The sequence below is a fragment of the Etheostoma spectabile genome, chromosome 8 (assembly GCF_008692095.1).
Source record: "Etheostoma spectabile isolate EspeVRDwgs_2016 chromosome 8, UIUC_Espe_1.0, whole genome shotgun sequence".
In the NCBI taxonomy this organism is placed as follows: domain Eukaryota; kingdom Metazoa; phylum Chordata; class Actinopteri; order Perciformes; family Percidae; genus Etheostoma; species Etheostoma spectabile.
The window spans coordinates 2,417,275-2,428,981 of NC_045740.1; the positions used below are offsets into that span (position 1 = coordinate 2,417,275).

Below are 11,707 nucleotides of genomic sequence, written 5' to 3' on the forward strand. Positions count from 1 at the left end.
AGAGAGAGAGAGAGAAAGACAGGGAAGGAGAGAAGGAAGAAAGAGAGGGGAGGAGGGTAACAAGAGCCACCTTTGGCCACAACTTTAGCTAAATTCTTTTTATTTTTTAACAATATGTAGTCCTATCTGGATCATCAGTGCAAATGTGTTTGTCTGGGAGAGTATGAGTCAAGGGAAGGAGAGAGATGAAAAAAAAGTGTGGAAAAAGACAGTGAGACAGAGGTACAGAGAGAGAGAGAGAGAGAGAGACGGCGCTCCATAGACAGATTCTCACAGACAGTGAGGTGGGCAGGGCCAGACAGATAAGTGGAGCGATAAGCCGGACACTGACTAAATCAAACAATGACCAGTTTATTTCTGACCACTGGAGCTCCACAATGGCCGCTTATCAACTGCACACCCCTCTCTCCCCAGTAACACTAGGTCTAGGTCCCCAACGTCCCTTAGGCCCCTGTCCATTCCTAGCCAGGCCAGCCCTGTTCCTCACCCGTGGTGTTGGCAGGGCACCCAGTAAAGAAAACAGGCCAGTTCAACCCAGGACCAGTGTCTGAGTCTCTCTGCTTGGCTCTGGTTTGGTCCGGTTGGGGACAAAAGCCCAGCCAGCCAGCCAGCGAGTCTAATTAAAATACTGCCTGGGCCCCATTAAAAAGGCAGGCTAGTTAATGATTAACACAGACGACTTTTTAAATACGAGAAAAAAGGACTTAACCACTGTTTCAGTGCAGTGGTAACACATATACTGTACTTAATCTTTGTGTTTGCATTATTGACAAAGAATAAGATGTATATAAAAGAGTCAATTGCTGTTTAGCTTCCATTATGGAATGGAAACTTGAGGAAGCTACCATGAAACCAGAGTGTACCAAAGTATTTGTTTACATTATCTCTGTAACAAAATGTCATAACTCAATCCCTGGGAATTCCATTATTGCACCTTGGTTGTGATGGGGAAGTTGGAAGCACTCACCTGTTTGTCTGAACATTCTGGTGATTCCTGCAAAGACATAAATATTGTTAGTATGAGATGGCAACATGGCTGGGACACACAGCCACGACACGTCCTTCCAATCAACATTATCTACCAGTTCCTAGTGTGCAACACAACAGCATTTTTGTTGCACAATGACTTCTTCCTTTTTTGGAATAAGATTGATTGTACGTTAATTTCTGGGCAAGAAAAAGCCAGCAAATTTATTTTGAAAGAACCAGAGGTTATTACAGTATGCTCATCCAGTAACTGTAAAAACTGTCCCTTTTAAACTCAAAAAAATACATTTGATATCTGTTACCAAGTGCTTTCCTTGAACGTTTGTATTTAAAGCGGCTATAATCAATATTGTTCAACAATATCAAATGACAACGTGAAAACAATGAGACAAGTTTAAGGGGGTTGTTTGTGATGATGGACCTGCTGATAATAATTAACCGAATCTGCAGCTTTACGTTTCATTGTGGGCTTCAGCTCATTGTGTAGTTGTCCGGCCTGCTACTTTGCCCTTTTGGTTTACTCACCACTCTCAAATAGTCGTTTTTGGCCCTCACAGTCAGCTGTTTTCAGTGACTAGCTAGTGAACATAGAGCATTTAGCAGCAAGAGCCATATATTTCCTTCAGGAAAAAACAACTAATACTGTTGCTACTGTAAATAGCTGCTGGATGTGTAAATAAGCAACTTTTTGCTAACAAGTTCCCTATGTCAACCTAAAAGGGGATATTGGGCCCTATGTTGCACCAGGCACAGCGCAAAGCCTGACCTAAGTGTTTTTGCTAGTTTAAGACCAATGTCACTACCCGATGTGAATCAAGTGCAGATGTGAGTCACGCATGCGTCACTTTGCGACAAGTTCACAAACAACCAATACTGCATCACCATGCATCTTATATTCGCTGACTCTTAAACCCTAAAATCTAAATTATACCAGTTTGCTATTTAGAAAGTTTTTTTTTATTTTATAGAAAATTCATATGCATGTTACGCCTACATGAGTCTTTGAAACAGTGATGGTTCAAACAAATAAAAAAGCAGCAGCACATGCAAAGACAGTTGACATTGCAGATGCCTGTTTTGTGGATGGATCTTAAGCAGAGATCTTACAGTCCCATGCGGTTTCAACTCTACACATTATCATTAGTGACAGTAGGCCGCAGGCTTCTTTACATGAAACACAAGCTTTGCATTTTGACAGCTTGTTTTGTTGGTTTGATTATTAAATTTGATTGCTTTTTCCACATGAACTTAAGACATGTTTTCCTTCATTATCTAAGATCTACCAAATTAAGCAGGAAACTAAACAGCATGTCCCTCCATAAGTGGTTGCTCTTTTGGTGATGGTTTGCCTTAATGTAACGTTTATGTCACTCCAGCTCCTTTTATGAGCACACGCTTTGACAGGAAAAACTCATAAAGTGTATTTATTAACCTGGAGTTTGGGTCAATTCATTTGATGGGAATGGCTTTTAAAAAGTTAAACCACCGCCCCCTTAGCCAGCCAGCCATCTATCATAGACTGCACATATAGACATGCATTTGATTCTATTGTTACGTATGAGTGCTGGCAACTATTAGGAACCACAATTATCTGGATACTGAATGATCTGAAATCCATAATTTTCAGAAAGAAAACACAACTTGGCTTTGGCATGACTGCAACAATATTGGTAAACTGCAAGTAGTAAAACAAAAACTTCCAACTTGCAACCTTGACAAGCCCATATATATATAGTTATTTTTCCACTTAAGCCAGTGTGAGTGTCCAGTGTGAGTGTCTGTGGCCTGCAAAGGGGACAAGTAAAGCAGTAAAGATCTTGTCAGCATGACCTCTAATCACCACTGAGACTGTAATGGCTTCCATCTGGTCTACTGAAGACACCTGGTAGCCATCTTGGGTCTAAGGGGATCAGGATAGTGCCACTGTTTACTGTGTGAAAATGAGAAACCAGCACATAACAACTCATCCCACAATGTTTTAGGCTTTCCACTGTTTGCATAAACAAAGAGAACAAAACAGCTTGTACGTACACAAGTATATAACATGCTTTAGAGAGTTTTGCCCATATTGTGTACATACATAAATACTACCTTGTGTCACTACCAGATTTGTTAACAAATCTATAATTTCTTACCAACAAATAGCTCTACAAAGAATGAGCTAATGAGATGACTAAGTTGTTATGATTTAGCACAATCTCTTGCCATGCTTCAGCAGGAACAACAGTGACTCAACACTCAAAGTAGAGAGAATTCATACTCATAGACTGTATGTCCTCACAGAAGTTCGTACTCACAGAGTGTTTGTACTCACAGAGTGTACGTACTCACAATGTATGTCTTCACAGAGTATTCATACTCATGGAGTGTATGTCCTCACAGAGGTTCGTACTCACAGAGTGTCCGTGCTCACAGAGTGTACGTACTCACATAGTGAACACCTATGTGACACAGTGAAAATGCTGGTTTTCTCATTTCTAGCTTTTGTGGTTACTCTACTAGCCTATATTTGTAAAAACAAGAGCTTTATTATACATGTTGTAAGCTAGGGGCATCTAAATTAGGTCTATCTTCAGTATTTACTTTTACAGACATTCAAAGTATGGATGAGAAACACTTGCCAAGACAAAAGGTACAAGCTGACAGCTAATATTTCTAAAACATGTGCCATAAAAAATGTATTTCATCATGGAGATGTTTGGGCCATTTACATGCCCTAGATGCAAAAACAAATCAAACTTTTAACTGAAATAATGGATTTCCAAGGCCTATAAGGCAGCATGACATCATTTTACAGCTCTTGACACACATTATTTTATCAAACAAAAAACTGTATTAAGAGGAACAGAAAAAAAAAATTGGTTTCATTACTGCGGTAATTTACTTCGTCAAATGTCTTTCACATGACACAGGTTTTGTTGCCAGCTGAACTTTTACTGTATTAAAATGGCAAATATAGCAATGGATGCAATTTAAAAACACCTTCGAAAAAAACACACAACATGGCCTTCTGAGGAGTGTCAGGTTTCAAGAAAATTCTGTTATGAAGAGCTCCAAAATGAAGTGACTTTAATCAAGCACAAAACAGGGCTCAGTGTGTAAATTTGGCAAGTTGACTTGTCTGGGACTGAGTTGTTGTAAAAAAAGGACATTTATACAGTGTATGTTTTCTTTGAAAAACATGAAGTAGAGTTATCAGACCTCAAACTGAAAAATAAGAGAAAATAACCCTTTATATTTATTTGACACCAATTTGCATACCGTACATACAGTAACATAAGAGCAGTAATCTTTCCAGTATATTACCTTCAACAGCCACCCTTGGCTCCTCTTGGAAAAAAGAGCCATCTTTCTTCTTCTCAGAGTCATCAATGTGATCATAGGTGATCTGGGGGATCGATACAGCTCTCTCTGAAGCCACACCCATAGAGCCATTACGTCTGGGCTTCAACCTCCTCTTGGTCGTTTTTTTCTGACAGACAGAGGACACATCAACCCAGTTAATAAACAAGAAATATGTGTCTATTGTGGTGATACATTGTACTCATTCTTAGGAGCTTTAAAGGGCAGAGTTATAGCTAAAAATAATCAAACAAATTACAACCGTTCCTTACCCACAGCAATGGAAAAAATTGAAAAGAACAATTTGTGACAAATTGTCCTGATATATACAAGGTCACGGTCAAAAGGTGAGCTTCATGCTGTCCTTCTGAAAATAAGTGGGGACCATTCTACCTTCACGGTACTAGTCTAGGCAGGTGACATTCAATATCCCAATAAGTAATATAATAATAAGTTTGTGTAGCCAGAGATCAGTCCCTCTGCCTTCGTCTGCCATTCAACTGGCAATGCATCTAGCACCTAGCCTTGCAGGTGGTGTGGTAACATGGTGTTGGCCCCATAGCACTTACTGAACCCATCCACCAGTTGTTCACTAGAAAGCTTTTCTCTAAGAGTTCTGGATCCAGCATAGTTTCACTAATCTAGGCAGGGTCCCTCATTCTAAAGAAGCAAATCACTCTTTATAATTAAGTTCAGATAAAGGGGAACTACGCATTCATGTTAACACATGCATTAAAATTGTAATTTGTTCAAAGTGCTAGCATGTTGGCAACACTGTACACTTGGATACATTTCAGGTGGTCAAAATTGTCCAGGAAATGTATTCTCTGAACAATGAATGGACTTATCCAGCCATTTCAGCAAAGTGTTACAAAGCCATGCATTGCTAAAAACACTAAATTACCTAAACACCTTATTTTCTTTTAGTACCCATATAGTTCACATACTAACTAAATGTTGTGCTTGCACGCTTGTGGCATCAGCGTTATATGCTTAATCCAAGTTTTTTTGAGATCATAAGTATTTGCTGTGAGTTAGTGAATTTCTTAGGACTTAAATAGTGCCTCCAGTCCAATCTTTAGAACCACCGACCAAAACTCAATTATTTGGACTCAGTGGATCAGACTGTGGCATTAACAAGTGGCAAGCAGTTCAATCCAACTACCCGACGTTTGAATGACTCATTAGCAGAGAGAGGGAGAATGGAAGGTGGTGGCGCTGGTGGTGGTGGTGGTGGTGGTGGTGGTGGGTGTTGTAAGACTGAAAGAGGAAAATGAAAAATAGAATAGAGAGACAGAGATGGAAGGCATGAAGAAACTAACATACACTAAGTTTAAGAGGGACAGAAAAAGAAACAGAGACTGATGGAGTTAGATATAAAGAGAAGAGGATAGAAAGAAATAGACAAGAGGAGCAGAGAAGGGCAGAGGAAAAAGCGGCAAAAGAGACAGGAAGAGCAGGGAAGAAAAAGAAAGAGTGAAATAAAGTTGGTTTAACAGAGAAGAAACAGGAGAGGAATCTTGAAAGACAGAAAAGGGAGAAAGAGGAGAGTCAGCAAAGAAAGTACCCTTCTGAAACAGAAAAGAGCGGAAGCAGCCTTCATTCTCTCCAATACATGTGGGTTCAATGCTACACAAAGATTTTTTTGTTGTTGTTCTACTAGACAAAGGTTTACTCCCATGAGAAAGGCCGCGGTGACATCATCTCAACTGACTGAGTCTTTGTCCGGTAGAGACAAAGGCCTGGAGTCATCCTGGTGGAGTCAGCCTTGGGGGGAGGGCTTCTGTGCGTACGTGTATTTATGTGTGTCCTTCTGTGTATGTGTATGTTTGTGGGAACTTAACTTTCCCCTTTATGTTGTATGGCCTAGGCATAACACGGCTGATATTGTTGTGAAAGGTGAACTGCACAAGGAGACAATACAGTGTGGGCCAGACATATGCAAATCCACTGTGCAGTATCAACGTCTGACAGCTTTTTCTGACAACGCTCTTTTGTAGACCTTTTGATATTCTGGACCTCAGGTTTAACAGATTATTCCAATGTCTATTTAAAAAAAACGTTTTTCTCATATATGAGAAATACCACATATGTGTATTTCAATTCCAAAATGAAACATCTACAACCACAAACAAAGCCAACAAATGTTTGTGGTTTAAAGACTGGATGCTTTTCTTTTTTCTAGGTGGGGTTTCACCTTTATTGGATAGATCCAATAAAGAGTGAAAGAGAAAAAGATGTGAAAAAATATCCTCGGTCGAATTTAAAGCCCATAGCAAGACATACTTTGTATTTTATGGATTTATATTATTGGAAGGAAAGACTTGTCCTGTTCTTTTGTAGTAAATCAATCTAAAAAACTAAAAACTGCACAAACTATAAGCCAAACAATACCCTTGGCTCTTGGTTCTTTAATTTGAACTGGATAATTACCGATATGTTCAGTTTCCTGACGTAAGGGCTGAAGTTGTCAGATTCCACTGTGGTGACAGGCACTGGAGTTAGAACATACATTTTCCATGTCACAGCACAGCCGTTTGGTTTCTCTGCTGCATAGCATCTCCAAAGTGTCTGAGGAAGACAGGTCAAAGCATAGAAGTAGTATTAGTCAATGCTTGTTTGTCCATATTAACCACAGATTCAGTGACATGAGAAAATTGCTTTAAAAAGTACTGATGATTTTGGTTTAACATTTCCATATTTCTGTTTATTTGTTAAATGTCTGACAAATATTTATAATATTGTTTTCCATAATATCTCTCTATATATGTTTTCATTAATTTGTATTAGTCTCCAAATGTTTGTTAATATTTGTGCCATCTTATTAGCTTGTCACATGGTGGGGGTGGGTTTAAATAAGTTCCTACTTCCTCCCACTCTTTTTCAGATATGTTAACAGATCGGTAAGTGTTCTTAAGTTGTTATTATTATTAATTTATTTTCTTGTTATTGATTTGTCTTGTTTTTATTTTGTGTCTGCTGTTCTGTTCTATACATATTCAAAATAAAATAAAAAATGCACAACACAAGGTGCTGCAAAAGTCAAATTTGACTGATAAATTGAAAATATACAATAATTTATTCTTCATGCATCTAAACCATCTGTGGATGTGTCTCAGTGTGTTGTGTCTGACCTGGTTTTTAATGTTAACCTTGTGGATTAATATCAACATGCTTCCATGCAATGCTAAAATGTACCTGGATGAGGCAAGCTGCAGCAGGGATCTGTCTGTTGAAGTGCTTCTGTCTCTGCTTCTGTTGGACTTTCAGGGCAAACCCTGAGCCCAGGATACCCTAATCGGAAAGGATTAAATTGAAAAGAAAGAAGAATTATAAAAGTTGTTTATGGTAGATATTAGAAATGTTGATGCAGAATCTCACAAAAAGACATTCATTTTTTTTTATCATTACATCCATACACCAGTACTTAAAAAGGATAGATACAAGTCGTGCTTCGGAACAGAGAGCAATAGCTAAATTAAAAATGAAAAACAGGACTCAACCAAATTGTAATTCAATTGGGACTAAATTAAATAATGAATCTAAAATTAAGTTGTTCCTTACTGTTCATGAATTTCATATGACTCAGATTAAAATTATATTTACTGCAGGCAGAGCGAAGAAGGAGATGGCGAAGACACTGAAGCAGGAGGCAATGGCCTTGCCTATCCACGTTTGAGGAATTTTGTCTCCGTACCCAATTGTGGTGACAGTTACCTAAGGACAGAGAGTGGATGAAGTAACCCTTACATCTATTAACATTATCATAAGAATATTGTAGGCATATGTGTGACAGAAAGACAAATCCTGCCACTTATTCAGGCCTTTACTAATGCAAAGAAGCTACACCATTGCAGGTTAAGGCGGGAAACTAGAGGGTGCCTGTTCTTTAGGACTCTCCTTTATCCTTCCCTTGATGATGAACCTCATTGATAAAAAATGGAATTAAAATGTAAATAATTCCCCCTTACATGTTAAACATTGCACATGAAAACAAAAAAGTTTATTCAGAAGACAAAATCCAAAACCACAGGAGTCCATAACAGGAGTTAAACAATAAAGAGAAAGTATATCAGCCGTTCTGTCAGCGATGGCCGGGGCGTTTGAGGCTCTCGCTCCACAAAGGGAATAAGAATCCCAACCACTAATCCTCAGTGAGTGTAGGAATTCGCCGGGGTGAGGGGGGAAAACAAATACCTCTTGCATTTGCATGTACACCCACTCTGAAAGCCGAGCCAATTCTGACACATTCAGAACACTTGGCTTACCGCGGGTGTCTATGGAGCATCGCCGCGTGAGCCGGCGTTGTTCGCAAACACAAAGCGGCTGATGTAAGGTGAGATACTTAAAAGGGCTTTGGGAGTAAGAAAGAAGGAGCAAGAGCGGGAAGGGTGGGTGGGTGTATGTTGGGGGCAGGTGGAGTGGTGGGGGGTTTAATCCCTCATCCACAAATCTGATGACCAAACAATGTCCTCCTGACCATCAGAGTGGAATGGTCTCCTCAAAAACACCCCTCTCATTCATGGTTGTAGGGTGTGTAGCAAAAACCTAATCATGTCGACACAAAAGGTCACAGACCTAGTCTTTGAATATGTTTAAGTGTGCATGTGCATGTCTGTATGCATAACTGTTTGTTTATATGAATGCTGATCTGCATGCATATATACCGTACGTGTGATTACACCCAATTTGATTTGTACATAAGCAACACAACTACAAAATGGCAACCAAAAGAAGAAGAAGAAGAAGAAGAAAAAGAAGAAGAAGAGGAGGAGAGGCAAGGATAGCAATGGAGGGAGGGAGAGAGAGAGAGAGAGAGAGAGAGAGAGAGAGAGAGAGAGAGAGAGAGGACATGAATCATGGCATTGGCTTGTCCTACAGCCGTGCGCTGCACCTGGCCATCTGTTTGTGGAAATCATGCCAAGAGGAGGAATACACACTGAGGGGAGCTTAGCATTTTCTAATCAGTGCAATCTCATTTCAATAAGCGCACAGACACAAACACTCACAAACTTAACCAAAACCTATTGTAATGGCATATCATGACTCTCAAGTTTAGTCTTTGGGAAAAAAACAGTGCAAACCCCCAACCATAATTATTTTCTCAACATTGTGAACAGACCAACCTAAACAAAAGCTTTTCTTCAACTTTCCATAGAGCAGTGAGGAGCACTGTGACCTCTTCAACCCTTGTTACATAAAAGATATTAATCCCACAATTAAAGTTTTAATTAAGGGAACTGACACTTTATATTGGTGCTCTAAAAGTTCTTTGAGCCAAAGAGCCCAGAGGTGAATGCTTTATTACCGTCTCTTTGTGGCACACTGATCCCCTACACAAGACTGCCATAGGTTTCTCATTACTCTGCGCTTTCAATTCAAATGTTTAATTAACTACTCTGGAAACCTGAGCCTCTGTACAGAGGGGAAATAAGCGGAACCAGCTCTGTGCGCGAAAAACATCAACACACCTGCGTCTGTGTTGAGTGTTGCAGCAATTCTTTCATGCTACACGAAGATCCAATGAGGAAAATAAAAACACAAGGAGGTAAATAATTGGTCTTACCAGGGAGGGCAGCCATCTCCATTTTCCCAGTTAAGACTCCACTAGAGAGTCCATTGTGATGATTTTTTTCATAATAGCTTTCATATACATGTGATGTGGTCTTTCAATGATGTAATGTTGGAAATTAAGTAGCATTCAAGGATCCAAGTAATATATGCATTGCTAAAAAACCGAATTTAGAAAACATACTCAAAAAGATCAGTAAAGGACTTGCCTGTTCTATACAATGTATTTCTATTTTCTAGTTTAGCGGTCTTACCACGCCCCACCACAGGGCATCGGCATAGCTAGCAAAGCCCGTCTTGCCCTCCTCATCCACAGCATCCTTCTCCGCCAAGTAGACAAAGTAGGAGGAAAAGATCAGGCCCAGGAAGCCAATGTACAGGGTGGTGATCAGCTCCTGAAAAACACATTAAGTAAGCCAAAGACCATACTATGAAAATTAATGAAATAATGTTCTACGTGTTCGATAGCCAGGATGGTGACAGTGCATTACTTCAAACAACATTTATGTTTCAAATGAACTGTGAGTGACATGCTGTGAGCTGCTGCTGACTGACGCCAACCTTTCTCCCATTCTGTATAGTAAGAGGTGTCAGGTCAGTTGATCCCTGAATGATTGTGCTGTTGGGTCTTAGCCATGCCCATGTGTAGTGAAGAAAGTAACTTGTGTTTGCACAAGCTAGACTTGACATCATTCTGACTTTTATGAGTGCTATCAGGTCTAGCCTAATAACTCAAATGCTGCATCTCATGTCCCTTGTGTGATAGCTCTGCATTGTTCTGTCCCTGTTCTGGGTCGTCTCAAAACCCTAATTTCTACCCCGAGGAGCGAGCATTGAGGAGGGACCATTGAGGAGCTATAGGCAAGGATACACAAGAGCAGGGTTCCGGGAAGCCCCCCGAAGCTGAAAAGGTTGCTCATTCCGGCCATACAGCTGACAAATAATATTTCTGTCTTTGAACCAAAAGAAGGCCTTGGCACTTGCCCTTGCAGCAAGAAGTGTATGGGTGCACGAGACCCTCAGGTCCAGAGAGCAGATAGGGGTATTCTGGCTGGTGAAGGAGCTCTGCTTTCACTGGGACCGGTTCCAGGGGTAATTTTGGCTCAACAGGTAGCAATTTGACAGTCTGCTGACGAGAGTTAGGCCTATGAGTTCCTGGATGGGTTATGAATGTGTTTTTATTTCTAAATAAAATGTTGCATTTCAACACTATGTGTCATTGCATGTTTACAGAGATAAATCAGGAGGGCTGGCTCCGTGATCGGCTGCAGACAGGACACATTTGAAGCTGTGGTGGAAAGGCGGTTACTGAATAACTGTTATCTATCATGGATAACCCTGACCACCCTCTCCACCCCACACTGGTCCAACAGAGGAGCAGCTTCTCTAAGAGGCTCCGACAGCTTCGATGTTGCAGGGACCGCTACAGCAAATCATTCCTACAGGCATTAAAACTCTTTAACACGTCATCACTGGGTGCTAGATAAGACCCTGATACTCCACAATACTGCACTAAGTGCAACCTGCACAATTGGTTTATTTACATTTTAACATACTATTTAAGCAGTTGCACATTTTGTTTTCCCATCCTGTATATATTCAAATATTTGTTCTTATATTTTTATTCCTATTATTATTATTATTATTATTATTATTATTTCATGTACATCGTATATGTATATTGTATCCTGGTATTTCATTATATTTATATTCTGGGCTGTATGACTGATGTATGTTTGCTGCTGTAACACCATAATTTCCCTTTTAGGATCAATATCTATCTATCTATCTATCTATCTATCTATCT

At 39.8% G+C, this 11,707-nt stretch overlaps 1 protein-coding gene across 4 annotated transcripts in view; it reads right to left on the minus strand.

Moving 5' to 3' along the window:
* The window catches only part of kcnq1.2 (potassium voltage-gated channel, KQT-like subfamily, member 1.2), a 191,783-nt gene that overhangs the window by 143,788 nt on the left and 36,288 nt on the right, over positions 1-11,707 (minus strand). For 3 of the 4 annotated variants that reach the window (XM_032523242.1, XM_032523238.1, XM_032523239.1), the window contains exons 7-12: positions 10,155-10,295; positions 7,936-8,046; positions 7,528-7,623; positions 6,763-6,900; positions 4,294-4,459; positions 968-994 (exon numbers count right to left, since the gene is read on the minus strand). In XM_032523242.1, coding sequence (XP_032379133.1) covers positions 968-994; positions 4,294-4,459; positions 6,763-6,900; positions 7,528-7,623; positions 7,936-8,046; positions 10,155-10,295 — 679 coding nt within the window. The remainder of the gene's footprint in view (positions 1-967; positions 995-4,293; positions 4,460-6,762; positions 6,901-7,527; positions 7,624-7,935; positions 8,047-10,154; positions 10,296-11,707) is intronic. The other variant, XM_032523241.1, reaches the window with a different exon arrangement.